The 21,129-nt window shown below is 44.7% G+C and overlaps 1 protein-coding gene and 1 long non-coding RNA gene across 2 annotated transcripts in view; one reads left to right on the top strand and one right to left on the bottom strand.

Annotated features, from left to right (window-relative positions):
* Positions 1–2,173: 2,173 nt before the first annotated feature.
* On the top strand, positions 2,174–4,901 carry LOC125940536 (uncharacterized). The gene is made up of 2 exons (XR_007463740.1): positions 2,174–2,401; positions 2,561–4,901. It is a non-coding gene; the product is annotated as an uncharacterized LOC125940536 (long non-coding RNA).
* A 97-nt stretch (positions 4,902–4,998) lies between these two features.
* Positions 4,999–21,129, bottom strand: part of LOC119465901 (slowpoke-binding protein) — a 32,841-nt gene continuing 16,710 nt past the window's right edge. The window contains exons 12-14 of the mRNA XM_037726374.2: positions 18,168–18,244; positions 16,722–16,793; positions 4,999–16,471 (exon numbers count right to left, since the gene is read on the bottom strand). Of these exons, the coding sequence (XP_037582302.1) occupies positions 15,979–16,471; positions 16,722–16,793; positions 18,168–18,244 (642 nt within the window). The 3' untranslated portion in view covers positions 4,999–15,978. The remainder of the gene's footprint in view (positions 16,472–16,721; positions 16,794–18,167; positions 18,245–21,129) is intronic.

The raw sequence follows: 21,129 nt of genomic DNA, 5'->3' as shown, positions 1-21,129 counted from the left end.
TGTCATATGAAGTAAGGTGAGTGGCTTTGGTAGCAATATGAATTGTAGTAAACATGAGCTGATTAAGTAAGCAGGTGTGCTGCGGCGTAAGTAGACCGACATGAAGAGAGACTCGATGACCACGAGAAGGCGCGTGTGAAACCGTGGTGTTGATGAGAAGCGCTTCCCGTGGGCAGCGCGTGCGAAGGGACACACCTGTAGTGCTGCACTGCCGATCCGGGCAGCATTGCATGTGTAGCGTGCGTTGGAAAATGTGGCCCGACTATTACTAACTGAATGAACAAGCGTGGTGTGAGCGCGCACAAACAAACAGGAATAGATCACACTGAACGACTGCAGACAACGACTGTGAAAACGCTGGCAGTGAGCGTATATACGCCGCAGCGGGCGAAGGTACGTGCGGTCTATCGCTTCAACGGAAACTGAGCGGCGAATGCACGGTGCATAAAGGTCAGAGCCGTGTGGAGATAAGAGACGGTGCGGACGAGCGACGAGCGCGGTTGTTGGCAGCGTAGAAGTGCTCCCCCCCCCCCCCCCCCCCCGCGCTCCCTCCGGCGCTGGCTTCCCGCTTCCTTGCTTGCGCGTGGGTGATTGAGTGCGTTCGCTCTCCGTGATAGCGCGCGTCCCCACGCACGCTTCCGCTCGGGCATACGGCGCGCGGCGAAGATTTCATCTATAGGGAACCTCACGGCGACGGCGACGGCAGAAATCCGGTAGAAGTGTCCATATAATTGCTATCGCAATAAAATTTGGGATGATCTTTTGCAGGTTCGTTATAAATGCGTAAGCGCGGGTCCGTCTTTGGAGTTCTGTTGGGACACCTTGATTTCCTTAAGGAGATTCTTTGTGTTCGGCTGAGACACCTTCGTTTGCTTTGGAGGACTAACTTCCGTATTCTCAAACAGCCCTCGACTCGAAGCTCTTACTCCACTCTACCTTGTTGAGCACAGCGCCGCTTCTCTACTGATAAAGACGCGACCAGTCTCAAGAATTCCCGTGAATGATCATGAAGCTCAGTGACCACTTCTGTGGAGGGATGGCGGTGCCATCTTCTCTCTTGAGTTGTGGTGGTGTGTTGACTAGAGGAACGTTCTTGAATACGGGCGTAACGCTCCGCTCCAACGCAGCAACCACTACGCTGGTTGTTTACGATATGCGAATCACCGCGTCTGAAGACTCACGACGCCACCTACAAGAATAACGATGTGGTGTAGTAGCCGAGAGCGCGAGCCAGCGTCTTCATGTATTGTTTCCCACGCGACGTCATCCTTTTACACAAGGCGCGCATCTGCTCCCGTTTCTCTAACCACGCGACGCCATCCTTGGCCCGCGCACTAGCGTTGGCCGCTGACGTCACGCTCCCCCACTTTGCAGCCGCGGCTCTAGGCTTCGCCCCGCTCCGCGAGAACGCCCACTCAGATAAACGGATCCAGCGGGCTTGAGCCTCCTATGCTTAATGTAGGACAATATAACTGCGAAGTTACAATGAAAAACTTGTAGCGTACGAACTGCACTGTGCTCGTACTGGATATTGTCAACGTGTAACTGTGATCACAATGAGTGCTACAGTTAAAGAAAAGTTGCATATGCGTAGTTCTTAGTTTAGCTGTTAGTTATTATTTATATATGAACACTTCAGCGAGAGATCTCTTTCATTAGGCGGGTTGGTCGCGGAACCGATGACAGCCAATGAGGCAACCGTTGACACCCCAAGGGGAAACTAAGTTAATCAGGCGCGAAGGCACTCGAGCGGACCTTGGCGTGCTTGGCAAAAGGGACGTCCCATTGTTCATTCGACGCCACCGACGGGACGAGTAAGGCACGGCAGGCGCCAGGAGGTCCAAGGTGTTCATGAGAAAAAATAACTACGGCAACTTCCCGTCACCACATTCCTACGGAATACAACTAAGCTTTTGAGCGAGCTAGCTTTACTTCTACATAGCTGACACCACTGGTACTCGCGAAAAATACTTTTGAAGAATGCTGGTGGTCATTTTTTTTGCGACACGGCCATCCCCCTGTCAGTGAGGGGGCGATGCAGAAATCTGAGGGGGGGGTCAGGACATCCGGACATCCCCCCTGGATCCGCGCCTGCTAATATGATATTACGAGAGCAAGCTTCAAGCAAATTGTGTCATATAATTTCTGAAAAGTATTAAATTAAGTATCCAAATCAACGCTATCTATTTGTTTAAAATTCCTTACAGGCCTCGTATGAGGCAGTGGGTAAGGGGGGCGCCAAAGTAAAAAAAAATGTAAATGGAAACAGAGCACCTTGCATGGTATGACAAGACCAAGCGACATGTCAATAACGTGTCAAATAATTCTGAATCAACGCTATCTATTTGTATAAAATTCCTTACAGGCCTCGTATGAGGCAGTGGGTAAGGGGGGCGCCAAAGTAAAAAAAAATGTAAATGGAAACAGAGCACCTTGCATGGTATGACAAGACCAAGCGACATGTCAATAACGTGTCAAATAATTCTGAATCAACGCTATCTATTTGTTTAAAATTCCTTACAGGCCTCGTATGAGGCAGTGGGTAAGGGGGGCGCCAAAGTAAAAAAAAATGTAAATGGAAACAGAGCACCTTGCATGGTATGACAAGACCAAGCGACATGTCAATAACGTGTCAAATAATTCTGAATCAACGCTATCTATTTGTATAAAATTCCTTACAGGCCTCGTATGAGGCAGTGGGTAAGGGGGGCGCCAAAGTAAAAAAAAATGTAAATGGAAACAGAGCACCTTGCATGGTATGACAAGACCAAGCGACATGTCAATAACGTGTCAAATAATTCTGAATCAACGCTATCTATTTGTATAAAATTCCTTACAGGCCTCGTATGAGGCAGTGGGTAAGGGGGGCGCCAAAGTAAAAAAAATGTAAATGGAAACAGAGCACCTTGCATGGTATGACAAGACCAAGCGACATGTCAATTAATTCTGAAAAAGCATCAAATTTAGTGCCACATTTGAGGCTGATATGCAACCTAAAATGGCATGACATCAGCAAGGTCCATGTCAATTGTGTGCCACCTAATTTCTGAAAAGCATCAAATTTAGTGCCCAATTTGATGCTCATATGTGGCCTAATACGGTATGACATGCTCAAATTCATTTTAGCAATAAAAATGTGAACCCCAGCAGCCAAGGTCCATGAAACAATGGAAACCAGATTTCTTTTTGAAACATTTTTATTAGCAAAAAAAAAAAAAAAGAAACTTGTACAAGAGGTGGAAAAACATGACTAGCACAACTTGGGCAAAAAGTGAGCTGCTAAGGCAATAGAGTTTTGTTGTACAATGTGAAGAACTCTGCGAATAAAAGAAGAGCCTAGCAGTAGTAGGGTGATGCAAGTGGCTGTTCCAAGGTGGCATATATATTATGACTAGATAAAATGCAAGTTACATTGGTTCATGGACGGGCATTCTCCCTTGAAAGTACTGTACAGTGAAGTGCACGATGACGGGGAATGCGGAGTTAGAATTCAAAAGCTCCCTGGTGCTGCTTTGAACTTGAAGAAACGACCATGCGAGTTATTCTTTGCATGGGAAAGATACACACGTGGATAACCAAGCAATGGTCGCATAGTCTTGGAGAAAAAGAAGCCCAAGACAGTAGAGACTCTTTGACGTCTCAATTACTCCAAAAAACGGTTCCACAGAAAACATTTCCCGATCATATTTTTACCCACTTTATTCCATGTTTACTGAGTAATGTCGTAAATCTATATGATACCTAGTGCAAGTTTTTGTTTTAGCCGAGCAGGATTCTTCATGCTTGTACCATCCACAGAATCTCGTTCGCACGCACAATATGGCCAAGACGAATTTCAAGAATGTTAATTTCACCGTTTCTGGCAATTTCCAACAACGAAAAGTGATTTAACAAAGCGCGTATTACCTGTTTGCCTATAGCTGCGTCGTAGTGTTTGGAACGCTTGGCTTGAAACCGCAGCCTCATCACTGTTTCACAATCCGAGGTATACTTGCTCAGGCATAATTTTTCAAGTTGCGTGATGCCAAGCCTCAACCAAAGAGTGAGGAATAAACGTTGAACAGAATCGAGCCATTTCCTAGTGTATAAATGCCGTTAGCAGTAAAAAAAAAAAGAATCATTGCTTGAATAAATAATTGGGTTTTCCATGCAAATTGATGATCCACACTGTACAAGTAAAGGCCATGCGGAGAGGCATCAATGGACACAGTAGACTACGCTACAAGGAATTGTTACACCAAAATGGGTGTAGCTCTGTCACAAAAGGCTACTCGCCACATTTGACGCACCTCTCTGTTGAAGATAGTTGACGCATTTCACTGTATTGAGTGAAATGCAGCAGGAGGGGGTGGGTACTCTGTAAGTGTCCACCTAATCGACATGTCCATTTTATCTGCTGCTGAAGTTCTGATTGGCTGGGCTAGGGTACGCATCATAAGGAGGCAGGCACTCCAGCCAATCAGCACTTCAGCAGCGGACAAAATGGACATGTCCACCAGGTGGACACTTACAGGAAACCCTCCCCCCCCCATGACTACTGTGGGCAGTCCAGGATTATAGCAAGACACACGCATCCTTTTTATCCAACTCCTGGACTTTCGAGACTTTGCATTTGCCTATCGCTGATTACCGATTTTGGCTTGGAAAAGGTTGTCTGACCCAACGTGCAAGTGAGGCAAAGGATGCCATCATCTTGCACTGTCATCCACGGGAGGATAGCACAAAACTACAGAGAAACCCATACAGGTTTCTCTGAAGGAAGACATTGTGTTTCCTTTATAACTTTGTGCTACGTTTGGATGGACGACAATTTTCTTCCCCCTTCATGAAACTTTCTCTACCTTGTGGACTTCCACAGAACTTATTTGCTTAATAATAATAAAACTTTCTCATGAGCACAACTAGCACTTGCGTGAATCCTTCTGCCTGAGGCACATGCTGTGAAGGTTGGGACATTGTCAAGGGTTTGCAGTACAGTGATACCTCGATAATAACACAACAAATTATTAGTTATGTAAAGATGAAATGCACAAGTCAGCATAGGGAGTGAGAAAGAAAAACCAAACCAAACCATGCATACGGAGGGACAGCCTCTGGTCTCTCTATTACAGATATAACAAAGTCTAAAATTTGCTGTCAGTGTGTATGCTTGCCAGATGCAACTTCGTTGTAATGAGGCCCGATTTTAATTGCATAAATCAGCAAACACAAAATAAATAAGAAAGCAGTGCAAGAAAGAGGTGTAAGCTCAGTTGGTGGCGAAAAACGAAACACCACCCATTTTGGATGGCTGAAGCGATAGCATGCTGTTCTGCTATTTTCTGGAATGCGGCCGCATCGCGAATGATCATTTTCGGGGATTTGATCACTTTCGCGAGATTTCATGCAACTCATATTTCAACATCTTCGATGCCAAGTCAAGCAAAATCTTGCAATGATGATAGTATTCCCGAAAGACATTGCTCGAGAGTATTGCCCCTGATTACTGGCAATTGCCAATTTCCATGAACCTTTCTATGAATTTCCATGAATTCTGCAGGGCACACCATGTGGGTGAGACAGACATCTCACTGCATGGCCTTGTAAAGGAAATAGTGTGGCATTCTATCCACTGTACCAGTACGAGTGCACTACATAGGATGAAAAAAAGGCTTAGTACAAAATGTCTGGTGCCAGCAACACACCAATCTTGGAGCAACTTTCCTTTCTGCATCATACATTGAAATGCTTGTATAACAAAACACAAGCAAAACAGCAAAAGTTTGTTATACAGGTCACTTCATTATGGGAAAAACTTCCCTACTATGTCTGACAAGGCAAGGTGAGCGCATTGAAACATTGTACAGAGGTCATTTCATAGAACAGGTGTTTTAACTCAACTACACTACAGGTGGAGTAAGCACGTCTGGACGCACGGAACTTGAGAGCTTGCAGAGAACTGTAGAAATAGCTGTGCTTCGGGCGATGGGCGAAGTGAACTAGTTTTGGCCTTCAGTATTTCTAAAACCAGAGCATGTCTGTTCAACTAACGATGCTCTGCTGTTGTAGCCTCCAAGCAATGACGTGCTGGAAACTGCAGTTCAATCTAAAGGATCAACATTTCTATTCACTCCACAAAGGTTTCTCCCAGACTTGTTACGATTTTAAAGCAAGTGTGTTGGTCCACTTCCATCACAAGCCTGGAAACTTGGTTGGGTCCCAGGTAAATTTCCTTTTGGTAGTTATTGACAGTAATCTCATTACATTGCAATCACACCCTTATTTGGATGGTGCCACCAATGCAAGAAGAACTTGCTTGCAGTGTACATAATTCAAGGAAAAACATAGACATAACAACATCTACTGGCATTGTTCCGTGACAATAATTTCAGTGCAGTGTTTCTTACAGAAAGTAACAGTCTGCTGCAGAAACTCATCCCGACAACTCTTCTTAGAGTAAACACAAGCATGCAGCAAGTCTTGATTGAGTTCCTGCAACATCCACAGCAACAAGCTTGACATATTGATCAGCCATATGCCCCACAAATTCATTGCCCAATCACAGTATAGACGACTATAGCTAGCTTTGGCGGGGCTATTACACAACAGAAATACACCACCCATATGAAGCAACTGTCCTGTCGGCACCCAAATTCTAAGCACTAGCTGCTGGTACGCCAATAATATGTGTCGCAACATCTCTGCGGGAAAGCTTCACAACAGTTCAGATGTTGTGTAAAGCTGACATCTCCAGGGGCCACATTTTTGCAACAATTCTTTCCAATTTTCCAATCTATCTGCACTTTATCATTGGCTAATGCAAGGTGTCATAGGGATCAGCGACTTGGTGCAATGAATTACAATATTGATAGAACAGAATTTAAAAAATTGTTACAAAATTCAGCTGCAGGTTGCACACTTTGGTGGCTTATGAATACACATACATCAACAGGCACATTCGACTCACATTAGTTTAGCTATCAATGTTTGTGAATCCATGCAATTTGTCAACAGTGCATGAACTCATGTTTCAATCCTCGGAGAAAACAATGTCGTTTGCAACAGTTTTCAGTGGCACATGGTTATAACCAGAGTTTACTACAGATGGCTCGGTCCAAAGTGGTTTGCTATAAAGGTGCATTCTGCACAACCTTTGAAGATCGGCTCCATACAGCAATGCACGAGAAGTTAGCTGTACTAGTTAAGGTTAACACATCCAGTTTCTCACTTAAGCCAGCACCTTTCTCTGCCACTCAAACCACCACAAGATTTCGCGTGGTTACAAATATCACAGCCATGCTCAGGCCTAAAGGAATGCAATGAGTGTTGCACGGCAAAGCATTTAAATCTTAAAGGGCCACAAAGGACAAGCGCTAGGTGAGGCTAAACTGGTAGGCTACTACAGGCTTCCAATATAATTCAAACGAACCTCGAGATTTTGGTTGGCGGGCTGTATTTACAATGCATTTTAAGGCTCCTTACCACAGCTTGCGTCTCAGCTGAACAACTGTTCGGCTTTTCTGTTGAACTACAGAATGCTCATAATGTTTTAGAGCATTAAACAATCAAATTGCTTTAATCAAGCTTCAACATTTCCAACAGCTCCAACATTTCCAGGATTTGTGACATGTCAGGAAGTTCCTTCGGGAGTTGGAAAGTAATGTCACCATCAGTCTTTCACTTTTGCGCCTTATTCTGGCACATCAAGCTTCTGCTCTCACTGAAAGTAGTTGATTAATTTGCGGCATTTAATATCCAGAAGGAACAATGGGGCTACGAGATGCATCGCAGTGGAGTGCTGCAGATTCATTCTGACAACTCAGCATTTTTTAAACCTGCATTAACTCTAAGTGCGCGAGTGTTTCTGCCATTTGCACCTATTGGAATGCAGCAGTGACGGCTGCGAATAGAACCCTTGACCTCATGCTGTGCAGCAGGAGCACAGTGAAAGTATTCAATTCACTGTCTCACAAGCGCAGTCTACCATTCTATCCCAACCCAACACTGTCCTTTCGTAACCTTCCATGCATAACATTCTGCAGCAACATACAAAGGGCTCATTTGTGTAAAAGGCAAATGTGCACAGCAGATACAGCCAAGCTCTTAAGTGAATAAAGCCTGAACTTGTGAACTGCCTGGACAAAAAGAAGAAGAAAAAAAATGAAGATCACAATTAATCCACTGATAGTTATCAAGGGTGCACTAACTCATGGCTCCCTTGAACTCTGTGGCTTCAAAGCACAGCTGTACAGTCTAGCCCATTGTTAAATGGAACATCCACATAGTACTTGGCTGTGAACTACAGTTGAATTATAACGTGAAGGCATGCAGACTATATTTTAGTGCTTAGATGTCAGCCGAATATGTCCTATCAGCCGTTTTTTTTGTTTTTTTCTTTTTCCTCTTGATAAACTAGATGTGTATCAGTTATATTTGCTTGAATACCTGCTGGACGTTCACTTTAAAGAGGACAGTACTGTACCATCAGCATATATTGAAATGCGAACTCAAAATAACTGATCAGAATGCCTGTTAAGCGTAATTACATGGAAGTGTGACGTCTAATTGCTCTGTAGCAGGTTTCTAAGCCGAGAGTAGCTGCAAATGTACAATTTGGAATTCGAATTAAGCCACAAATGTAGATGAACCCGGAAACAAAACAACACAACGGAGTAGTTTCAGAGTTGTTTGCGTCTGAATTTATGCTGATACTAGTACATGTCTGATACTAGTACATGCCGGGGTGCAGCCTACAGCTGCACCCCGGCAATATGCAGTAATGCATAGAACAGTTCTAAGATCACTTGTGGTACGGAAAGCACAGCAACGTCAGTGCAACAAACTGGTCCATGCCAAAGGAGTCCTGACAATTATCCTTTGGGTGCCCTTACAATTTGTCAGACGTAGCTGTGACACAAAACCTCCACCACCAAATCAATGCGATGCAAGAAGCTATGGTAATTCTGACAGTGTTTGCAAAAATAGGTTTCAGCTCTGATCACCAGGAGAGTGTGATGCCGCGTGATGTCACATTCTCGGTTGAGCTGTGTTTTTCACTGTAATGGAATCTCGCTTAGCATGTTTCATGTGTTGCAGGTCATCCGACAATTCTGATTACTGGGGGCACAGGGTGCTTCTGCAGTCTTACAGCCTATTAATACCCAGATTAGTGCACAATTTTTCGTCAACTACTTCCATGAATGGAAGATGCCATGAAAATGTGCACGTCTCACTATTTCACAGACTTCCGTGAGTCGTTACGTCAGCACATGGATTCTCGCGCTGACCAGTCTACACAATCTACGAAATCAAATAAGCACGTTTTAATGCAACAGCAACGTTTGAAACGTGGATACTGAATCCTAAGGACAGCTTGACTATGATTTCTCTCATCAGGACTCCTTTGACACAGAATATATGAGCAGCAAAAGTGTACAAGGCAAAGTATATGTGTTGAGTCGCACATACAGATGTCGAGTTTACTACAAAAAATACTAGAGAGTGTTCTGGTGCTGTGTCATTAGAAGCTGTAAGTGCGGTGGTTCAGTAGGCAAGGGAGTGTGAGTAGTACGTAGGTTTACCCAAGTTTCATCTTTCTGGCTTAAAACGGTTTCATGACATTGCAAATCAATCATTTTCAACAAAATACACTGCATTATAAATTCAGTAATTTGCAATGATCATACATGTGCGCAAAAACCTATTGCCTTCATGTATTTAAATAAAAATATAACTGCTTGGAAATTTAAATAAGATAGAGTGCAATAAATAATACCAAAAGAATGTCGGAATCCAAAAGCATGATTACTAGACAAATACATGCACTAAACATCATTCCCATAGTAGACAAACAATGGCAGGGCCAAGAGTTTCCTCTAGAAATTTTTGTAGGAATCTCAGATATCAGAACACGAAACCGTGCCACCTGTGATGGCAAACACACGGCACTATCACACATAAGTTATGTTGCGCCATGAAAATGTGTTTGCGGTTTCCGGATTCGGAAGCAAACGCCTGCCCATTAATAAAACACACCCACACGGAGTGACCTCCAACAACAGCTCCAGAATGATTCACTTGCTCAGTAAGGATGGAATGTGAGGACAGCAGCTCCCAAAATCTCCCAATCTGAGCGCTTCGGCTTCCAGAATGTCAACAACACACAACGCATCTTGGAGGGGGAGGCACCTTGAATAAGTTTTCCAGCACTGACCGCAGCTAAGGCTAGATACAAAAGTCTGCTAACTAGTCTTTCATAGATGCTTGGCTAACAGGCCACACTGATCACTTTAGGGAAAGAGCTGAAATGTAGGTTCAATATATATCGTATAAATGTTGTCGATACGTTTTGGGAGAAGAAAAAAATTGACAGAAAGAAAACGACGATCTGGGAAACTTCGAAATCAGAATAAGTCATTTTACATGTTCACTGGTGTAAATGTTCAAACAAGGGAAGTCACACAATCTGCGAATGCATAGAGCTGGTTCTACAGTACTACCTCCAAGAATACCATACACTGCACAGTGCAGTCCACTGGTAAAAGGAACACACTAGCGAGTGGCTATCACTTCACTGGCCCTCTAGCTGCGAGTGCCAGCTGAAGCTATGTCACTGCACTGCATAGGTGTGTAGAAAGGCTCGAGTTCCACCTAACCACAAGTAACCTTCTGCAAAGTCGGGTGACAGTACACTTGCCAGAAGGAATGTGCTCTACGCTCAGGCGTTCCCTTCAACATTGGACCACACTGTACGTACTTATCTTCAATGTCTGTGGCTGATGTTAAAGGAAGCCACAAGTTTAGCACCGAAAAATCGCATCAGTCCTCTACAGTCATGAATTGACACCCCAGAGGACGTCCTTCACTGCAGTTATAGTCCAGACATTTCTGTGTGGAAATTGAAAAAAACAAGAAAACATTTCCTGTGCTTATGGAGGATGGAGTTGTTCTTCCCTTACAGATGTGGCCCACACTTGCAAAGCTGCACCACCACCAACAATTCCACTTCAGAAAGCGGAGCGCCGCCCTGTGTGCCTCCGGGAAATAAATTTGCAGCTGTGGTATGGACAGACAATAGCCAACAGCACTTCAAAACTTTCTGTAACCTGGCCACAGTGCTTTCTTTTTAATTCATTTGGCAAGCTTCTGCTTACCTCCTACTGCCTTTAGCTTATCTGCAAAAGCCTCTGCATTGCTTTCGGCATGCCCGCAGTTCATCTTTGGATTGAACCATGATGTAACTAACTTAGATACATAATGAGGTAAACCTAAAATTTGGTTTGAGGTAAACCTAAAATTTGGTTGGCCATGCCTTATTTAAATGAGTATTCTACTGCCAAAACGAAAGCGAAAATGCAAGACCCAAGACAATATCGGTTACAGCAAAGCGAATATTTGTTCTCTTGCAGCTAAAAATATTTAGTCCGGTAGCGAAAATGTCAAATACTGAGCAAGAGCAACTTTAAATGGCAAGTTCTGAATGCACGTGAATGTTTTAGCTTGCAGCTTGGCTTGGCTGGCCTGCAGCTGGCAAGCCAACAAGATCGTATCACACGTTTGCATATTAATGACGGTGTGAAGCACGTTTATAATTTAAAGTTGTTGAGGTGCCACACATTGGCCTGGCAAGTCGCTGGTGAACTGTCAAAATCCTGGCCTGTGGCTGGCCTGTGGGAGGCACCACGTTTGTGTTTATTTCGCATAGACCCAATATATTTATAATTTTATCAGCGCATACACTTATAACGAATATTGGATATAACGAAGGCACTTTCATACGAGATGTGACTTCATTATAACGAGATACTACAGAAAAAAAACTGCAACAACATTTAGACATGCTTCAACCCTGCTTTATCTACAATAGCTTTATTGTGAAGCAAAGGACCAGATATACAAAAAACACGAGATGAGCTCTAAGAGCGCTTGTCTTAATTGTGTGTCTTTGAATGTGTGGTCATCTGCTTCGCACTAAACTCACTGAAAGAAGTTGTGCTCCAACTAGCCCAACTATCAGTTCTTCTCAAGCATACTGCTTTACCATTCAACCTGCCATCAATTTCAAGTCCACTGAGGAGTTCTGTTGAAGCATGGCTTTACATAAAGACTGTATGAGTGAATTCCGTTGTCATCGAAGTGCACGCAAGCCTTACTGCATAGGCATAACAGGTTGCCAAAGGCATAACATGCAAAGCCTTGACATTTTACAACTGTACTACAAGCAAGTTATTTGCTCAACACTTTGGCTACTTCCTTTGAAGTGGGCTAATGAAGGGTGCAACTCAGCTGCTCTAAATTTTTGAGCTTAATAATGGCTTTGAAGTTCTCATTGGAATAACAACGTAAATGGCTCTTAAAAGCGTCAGCAGTTCCGACTCGCCTGAACCAAGGACAGAATATCAGACTAACATGACTCAGCAGAAGTGTCAGCACGAGACAAAGCACTGTCCAGAAACTTCCTTGATACTCTGGAATCCTCTCTGCAAAGAAGCACCAACTCAACTAGTTAACTACTTGGTTTCCGCAGGCCAGCTCTTTAAGAGTAAGTAGTGCACGTTTTCTTTCATGTGTCACTCTTGTGGGTTCACTCTCACAAAATATGATACAAAGTGTGGGGCTACTCAAAGTTTAGTAACCTAATCTGAAGAGTGATTACTTTTAACTTGACTCCTACCAGAAGCAATTCAATATAGACACGACTATTACCACAGACAGTTGAAGGTTCTACACGAAGCTGTACTTATCACGATCTATGACTGAATTAGTCACAATAAATGAAGTTCAACCAATGTGTGATCATTGTAGAACAGTTACCTCTTTTTAGCGCTATGTTAATGACTTCTGTAGAACCTAATCTTGTTTCAGTAGCAGGTTAGCAACCTGTAGCAAAAACAAACAGCAGCAGCAAAAACTGATGCAAACAGAGAGTGATAGAGATACCATCTAAACAAAGGGCCAGAGTTCCAAGAGTCGTGCATTCATAAAAGGCTATCAAGCCACGCATGTTGTTCCAAAAGGCAGGCAAGTGGAATTTCTCAATTGTGCAACTGTTCTTAAATTATTTTTTCTTTCATAATGTCAGTGCTGCCAAAGCTGACATAACTTTATTTTGGCACTTAATTATGCTACCTCCGGAGTCACACTTTGAATAAGTGTGCTTTCCTTCCAAAAGACTGGCCGAGTAAGGACTGCAAAAATTTTGCAGCTTTCAGTGACAGTAGTATAAACGAAAAAAGAAAGATACTCCCATACAGATACCACAATTCATTCGAACTTTCTGGAAAGTCACAGCCCACCTTACAGTTGTTTCCACGCCACTGGAAAAGCAGACCGGCCCTGACAGTGATGACAATCTCAATTCCCTGGCTAAAGTGTTCACGGGCACTTGGAGACATCAAAGTAGGTCATTCAAATAGCCACCCACGACGAGAATTTTTAACATCCACTCCGATGACATCAGAAACACTACGAGTCCATCTTTCCCGAGAAACATGATTACATGCACTGAAAGAACACAGGGCCTTCTCACACACAAGTGCGATACCTTGCACTGCGCAGGAAAGTTGCTACATTCGATGAACAATTCAGCGCTCAATAAATGCGGGCACAAGTCCACAGATTGACACCCCAAGTGACAATAAAGAAGGAGCCAGTGACACATGTGCTGTCATGATCAACAGCAGGCCAACAAGAGAAGCTTCAGCCCAGAGCCAACATTTTGACAAGGGATACTTGTTTTGGTCAGGGCCCCGGTGAAGACAAGCATAGGTCGGCACACTCACTCACGAGTACACTAATTCATACTTGCTGTACACTCATTTCATAGGTGAGCGATAGAGCATTAGTGAGTGGCGACTTTGAGTGAACTCGAGTAGGAAGGGGGGTGAGTGCCGCATAACGTAAGTAAAAAAAAAAAAGGTCAGTGATGGTGACTTTGAGTGGACGGAAGTATGAACCTGAGTGGCTGTCGGCGAGTGTGAGCAGACGTGAGTATGTATGTGAGCAACTGCCAGTGAGTGGACACTAGTATGAGCATGAGTGGGTGTTGGTAAGTGTGAATGGAAGTGACTATGAGCATGTGTGAGCATTGGTGAGTGAGTGTGAGCGAGTGCATAACCTGCAAAAATATTTCTGAGCGAGTGAGTATCCGCTCACTCTGCCAACCTACGACGGCAAATCCCCCTGTTTAGATGTTGGCTCCAAGCTGAGGCCTCCGTAGTTCGCTCACTACTGGCCACTCCAAGTCATCTTCCAGTGAACCCTCTATATATGTCAGCAACGCTGCAGACCCTCTGAGAAAGGTGCCAACTTCTTATTACTTTGTATAGAAACCTGAATAAAGGTTTCTCATAGCTACATTCCCTACTAAGTGCCAAGCATCTGAACTGCCGACTACAAAATCAGGGACTATGCAAGGGCTGCCAACCAGACTAGGCTTTCTCAAAATTACAGGCACAGAAGTGTGACTGGCATCATCGTTCTGACAAGGTCCCAGTCAAAATGTTGGCATTTGCATTAACGTTAATCCAAAGCGTGATACTTCCTCTAGAGTGCGAGCGAAGCCGTAACCTTCGTCTTCAATGCAACTTCGCTATTGTACAGAAACTCAAAGTTCATACAAATCTTTCTGTCTGACAAAGTCGCCCGCACCAATCAACTGCAAAGCTGCAAGCTTGGTGACAAGGACTGCTTGCTTTGAGTTGCCAGTGTGTAATGCACTTTGAAAAAGAAATGGCTGACGCCACCGTCTCTGAAGAGACGAGTTGAGAGATTTTCGTTAGCATTTTTGGTTGTTTGAAGGCATCTGCAACACTTTTTTAACCCAGCAGTCTTGTTCACTGTACAATACTATCATGAACCTTCGGGCCTATACAGTACAGTAGAATCTCAACATAATGAACATGAATATAACGAATTATCTACAATGTTTATTGCCGATATCAGCATGTAAGCAGTATATACTTATAACAAATATCACATATAACAAAGGTATTTTTGTGTTGGATGTGACTTTTTTAAATCACGTCCGACTATGTTATTCCTCTACTTGTAGCAGAGAGTCTACAATTTCGTCCAAATGACCCCCACCTGCTATTTCCTCTAGCTTTCTAGAATCTCCACCACTTTCATGTGTATTCCTACAGAAATTTAGAAGTGATGTTCATTGCCCAGATTTTGTTAGACATTATGAATCTGCAGTACTTCTGGCAGAGGCAAAAGCAGAAAAGATTGCACCACCAATACACTAGTGGCGTCACCTGGGGGAGAAGAACGATGCCACTGTGCTGACACTGTGTCCTCCAAGACAGGGCAGCGCTATGGAGGGTTACGCGACATAATCTTGAGGTCACGTTGATACAAATGCTTGGCATGTTCATGGGTGAAGCACAGAGGGCATGATTCTGCATCAGCATAGCGGCTCGATTTGAGCATAGTTCGAACGACGAAAAGGAGAAAAAGGTCGTGAGGGTGTGGTAGCAGCAGCATTACGACTGCCGACAGCTCCACCCATACAAGGCGCATTAAAGGACCCTTTGTTCAAGACGATTCGTTAGAAGGTGCCTTTTGATTGATGCCGCACACATTCCGTGCGTTTCATACAACACGCTGCAGGGCCCCTTTAATTGATGCAGAAAGTTCAGACCACAGTAATATCGTACAGCAGAGGCACAAGTGTGTGTGTGTGTGTGTGTGCAATTTCAGCTGTGGCATTGGACTGGTGATGACTGTACAGATAAGTGCACCATCTTTGGCCCGTGCTCATCCCATGTGTACTTCAGGGATGAATGAGTGTCAGCTCGAGTCTACATTGAAACCAAGGCCAACTGTTAATTGCACTCAACGTGCCACTATATGACAGCAAGGCCCATGTGAAGACTGCATATATACTTTCCTGCAACAGTAACTAAGCACCATCATTCGCAGATGTGACCTCAGTGTGCAAGAAGAATTAGAAAACTGCTTTGAATTGCTTTAACTACGTAGTTATGGCACAGAGGATCACGTAATGCACTCCGAACTACACCACTCGGCACCGTCAATTTGCGGACTGGACGGCGGCGTGCAAAATTCGACCGAGCCGCAAGTGCTCACGCTGGACTGCGACTGGACCCATACAGGCGGACGGGGCGGAACCCTGGGAGGCGGGGTCTCGACGAGAGGCGTCACAAAGGTGGCGACCGTGACGCCGGCGTCATTCTGAGGAGCGGTCGTGGCCACCGGCCCGAGAGGAGATGTGGCCTCGGTGTCGACGGGAGACGTGTCCGAGGCTTTTGAGGGCGGGCACGTTGATGTGCCCTCGGGAGGCGGAGTCTCCGCCTGCGGAGGGGACGAAGAAAACTCCGGAGGCGGAGAAGAAGAGGAGCCGGCAAGCGGAGTCAGCAGCTCGGAGGAACACGGTGGCGGCGGACAGGGTTTCTTGAGCACCAGTGGTGCGTGGCTGGGACTCAACGGCGGCCGCCGCTTGGCCCGAATGCCTCGCGGCAACAGGCCTCTGCAGTGATGTGACAAACACTGTCAGACACGTCATGCGCACACTCGCATTGCTCTACGGTGACCCTGCTAGGTGAAACACAAAGTACCGCAACAATGCTGAGCATGGGTGTTGCTGGTAACGCTAACATATTCTAGAAGTGTATCAAATAAACTGAGATTAATTGCACTCAGCTTCTTTCTTTTATTTTTCCTTTTAGAACAGTACTAGACAAAGACATGGAAGAGAAAAGGAAATGTTGTAGGCTTACGCTTTTTCGCTGTCAGAAGACTCTCCGCCATCACATGAAGACACCGATATAGATCGCGACGTCTTGAGTTTTCTGAAAAGGGAAACGATTGTCTGTGAGGAGTGTGCCTGAAAGATAGCGAATCATCAATAACCTTTTTTTTTTCTCAGTTTTCAGAACATTCTAATTAGCTATAAACATCTGTTTTTATGCTTCCGATAAGCACACAAGCTTTCCTCGAAATTTATAACAACACAAGTTCTGCGGCCTAACTGTTTGTAAAGTATAAAACATATGTAGGTTGCTTTAATCTCATATTTTATTAATAAAACTCTCATACAACAAGGGTTGTTATAGCTGCTCAATAAAAAAAATTATGGGGTTTTACGTGCCAGAACCACGATCTGATTACGAGGCACACTGTAGTGGGGGACACTGGAATAATTTGGACCACCTGGAGTCCTTTAACGTGCACCTAAATCTAAGTACACGGGTGTTTTTGCATTTCGCGCACACCAAAATACAGCCGTCATGGCCAGGACTTGATCTCGCGACCTCGTGCTTAGCAGCCCAACACCATAGCCACTAAGCAAACATGGTGGATCGCTGCTCAATAAATAAGCCCAGTGCATTTGAACTTGAGTAATTTTTTTGTCAGTATGGTCACTTGCCATTTATTACAGTGTACTTTCCCAAATATAACATGAGCTTACTGTTTCCCAAAATTACCAACTTTGGAAAGCACACCGCATTACATTCAGAACCATGCTCCAGATATAACGTGTCCTTTTTGCGCTTCAATATGGGGCACGCTCTGCAACCACGCAATTGATACTAGCCAAAAGAAGCCAACGTCTCTATGTCCTCGGGAGGATATACAAGGTGCACGAAGTAAGTGCAGAAAAATCAGTATGTTCAGAAAAGTTATTCTGCAACTTAGATCAATATCTCTGCACAAAAGTTTCGGCAGAACTGGGGAGAAAATATTTCTTACATGTCATTTTCTTTTCATAAAGAAACCCTCCTCCTTCACAAAGTAAAATAAATGAAACTGCTTACACCAGTGACCACATGTCTCTCAAGCCTAGACCTTAAAGACATGAACGTGCGCTTCTCTTGCCCCTTGGCCATATGGCACACCATTTCTTTATAAGGTCTTTTCAGTGATGGTGGTGTTAAGTTACACTTGCATAAAACACTGTCAGATTTCGTTATAATAACAATAATAATAATAATAATTTTTTCAAGACATCAAAGCTTCCCCACATATAACGATTTCTGAAGTTCAGAAAACTCTCAGCAGCGAAGGAGCATCTCCAAAAACAGCAAGCTGCCATACACTTTCTGTGTGAAGCCACGGCATTGTGTGTGAGACGCCTGATGTCCTTCACGGAATTTTCCTTCTTCACTGAATGTCACAGCAATATTCAACATGGATTTGCGAATGCACAAAAACTATTAACGTACCCTTTATTGCGATAGAACTTTTGAACATCTCGTAGGAGGTGTTTGGCAGTTGAGCTCAGGTTGGTCCTTAGGATGGGCTGAAATGTAGTCATCGGACATGAGGGCTTGCAGTAACAACATGCAATACCGTGGGTCACACAAATCAAGGAAAACAAAGCTGGAACTTGAACTCGTATGTACATTCAACTGCATTAATTCAAAATGCAAAGGGACGCAGATATATATTCAGTTAGTGATATAAAATAAAGTGAGCAACTGGCTGTCGACTGACTGACTGGCTGGACATCAGAGCTGCAAACGTATGACTAAACATGCAGCTCCTGCTCATACCAGTGCTTGTTGGCTAACACAATGACTCTGATAATGTCACACTGTAGTGACGTTGTTGAGCGCAACACCTCCACCAGATGTCACAACATAGGGACGATGAAGAAGCAAACACTGCCGGAACTGTTAGTTCAGGATCTAACTTTTTATTGGGTTAACTTGCGACTAGAAACACAACCTACACTCAAAGTATGACGATAGCAACAAGCACAGTCATCGAAATTAAACTTGCAGTTTAAGTACGTCCACCATTTATACAAGTTGCACTGAACATTCCGAAGTAATCACTGGTGCTCGCATACACGCATGTGAGAATGTGCTATACTACTCATGTTGCGCATGCAAAATGATTAGACAAGACTCTTTTGCTTGTGAATTGGTGACAACATCAAAGAAATTTCGGATAAAGTAGGTTGCACCAAGTGATAAATTGATATCAGTGAGAATCCAGTGAATATTATTCACAGGCAAAAAGTTCTCACAATTCACGCGTTAAAACATTCTCTTACTAAGCCATTTTTCAATCAATCAATCAATCAATCAAGTTTTTATGTGTTGCTCTATGTTTGAAGTGACACGTCTGAAACCAGTGGCTACAGCGCACCATTTGAGCTTCAGACCAAAACATAGCATGTCACATACTAGAATCTCATGGCTGCACAAATAATATCTGGGTTTGCACAGGTTCCTGGGACAAGCATTCAAGGACTTTTCAAGGACAAGAAATTTAAAGAATACCACGGCAGTGCACACATAAAATTTTTATTGCAGCATTACTACTTTTCTGAAGCATGCCACTTATATGCATGGAAGAAAAGGCTGCGGAGATCACTCGCTAACTGTGTGCGCTGCAACACTACAGCCAACATGTGAGAAAGAAAAATTCACCAATGATTACGATACTTCCTAATGTGAAATTTGAACGCAGCTCTATACGTGTTTTCATTTCGCAATATATTGGCGGGCACGGACAATCCGTCTTATGCAGCACATTCCGAACAGAGCGAAGTGCCTCGCTAATCAGGAGATTGCCAGAGGCAACGCATGGCTGACAGGTGAGCGCGATTCACAACAGTCGCGCTGCAGACGAACCTCTGCTCTTGCAGCGCTTTGGTGAACAAACGACACGTAGAGTGCCTCAATGCACGCGCACCTGCGAATGGAGCAGAGGTGAGCGAGCGCATCAAGGCACCCTAACAACGCACACTACTCTGCCGCCATCTCGTAGCCATCATCGCTATCATAGTCCGCCTTGCGCGTCACTATGCTTTTCTTCTCACGCTTCCGCCATACCCTCCTCCTCACACTCTCTTTGCTCTCGCCTTTCATCGCCAGCTGCGTTCCGCGTTGGCTATCATCTTTCACTGTGCTCGTTCTCTAGGTTACGCCGACGCCGACGCTCGCCGCAGGAACGGGTGCGTACGAGCTGCGCTCTGAAAAGCAACTACAATCCGGATCGGATACGCACACCGTGGCCAGCAGCTGATGCTCATGCTGTTGAGGCTGTAGCTTTTTTTAATAGGTCTGTTTGATCTGCCTGCACCACCTGAACCAGTTCGCGGGGTGCTGCACCCTGCCATTCATGTCAGGAATGCATCAATGGCACCCTCTGAACCACACCGGTCATTTCAAAAGGTGCAGAAACGGTGCAGGGCTGGTTCATGATTTTGCTGCACCCTCTCTACTGTCGGTGTCAGATTGGTGCAGACGTACATGTGCTAAGCAGCAGCGCAGCAGATGACACAGCCCAAGAGCCATTGAAATCCCGCTTACATGCAGGGTGTATTTGAGCTTCAGAAGCTGATCATACCTGTGGTTCAGGACCTCTCAAATTTACGCACTCGGTGCACATTAGTCAGACAAAACATAACGCTTGCACCACGTCTGCAGCTCGGCATTTGTTTTGAGTGTCACGTTGTGCCTGTACCGCAGAATTCGAGCTGCACAATTCAAGCGAAGCTTGTATTGCCTGACAAGTGTCGGCGCCATCAGCCGTTGTAGGTGTGACTGCAAAAAACCCGTCTCGCGCAAGTGAAGGAAAACGGCGGGGAAGGCTAAGAATACACCACTGGTGAAACACGTGAGGCACGCATGCCCGTAACACGCGACGGGAGCACCCAATCAGGAGCAGGCGTGCACCAGGGGAAGGACAAGAGAAGAAAAGGGTCTTGCGCGCGATGCGTTGGGTCTAATTTTCAGTGCACACTCGGCAAATGGATGGGAAGGCCTCGCGTTGTTCGGTTGGCAGCGGAACAGGCTGCTTTCGACAAGAAATGCCGTCAGCGTCGCCAGAAGCAGGCTCATGCTAGCCTTGCGGATCCTACGTTCAAAGGCAGCCCAAGCCCAGGCTCGGTTACAGCGACAGGCAGCAGATCCCACGTTAAAAGCCCGTCTTACCGAAGCCCAGCGTCAACGAAGGGTAGCGAACCCCCGAGGCCAGGGAACGCGACACCCTATTTTGAGCATACGACAAGCTTCGCGTGCGCCTGCAGTTCCCGGTAGGGGAAAGGCTGACGAATTTTTCTGAACTTCTCGTGCACCACCGTGAGCTGGTTCACATTGGTGCAGGCAATTGAATCGACTTAATGGGTCGACTTCTTTACAGGACTTCTTTCAAGGATTTCATGGACTTGTT

Source organism: Dermacentor silvarum, chromosome 10 (assembly GCF_013339745.2).
Source record: "Dermacentor silvarum isolate Dsil-2018 chromosome 10, BIME_Dsil_1.4, whole genome shotgun sequence".
Taxonomy (NCBI): domain Eukaryota; kingdom Metazoa; phylum Arthropoda; class Arachnida; order Ixodida; family Ixodidae; genus Dermacentor; species Dermacentor silvarum.
This window is presented reverse-complemented; position numbering and strand designations above follow the sequence as displayed.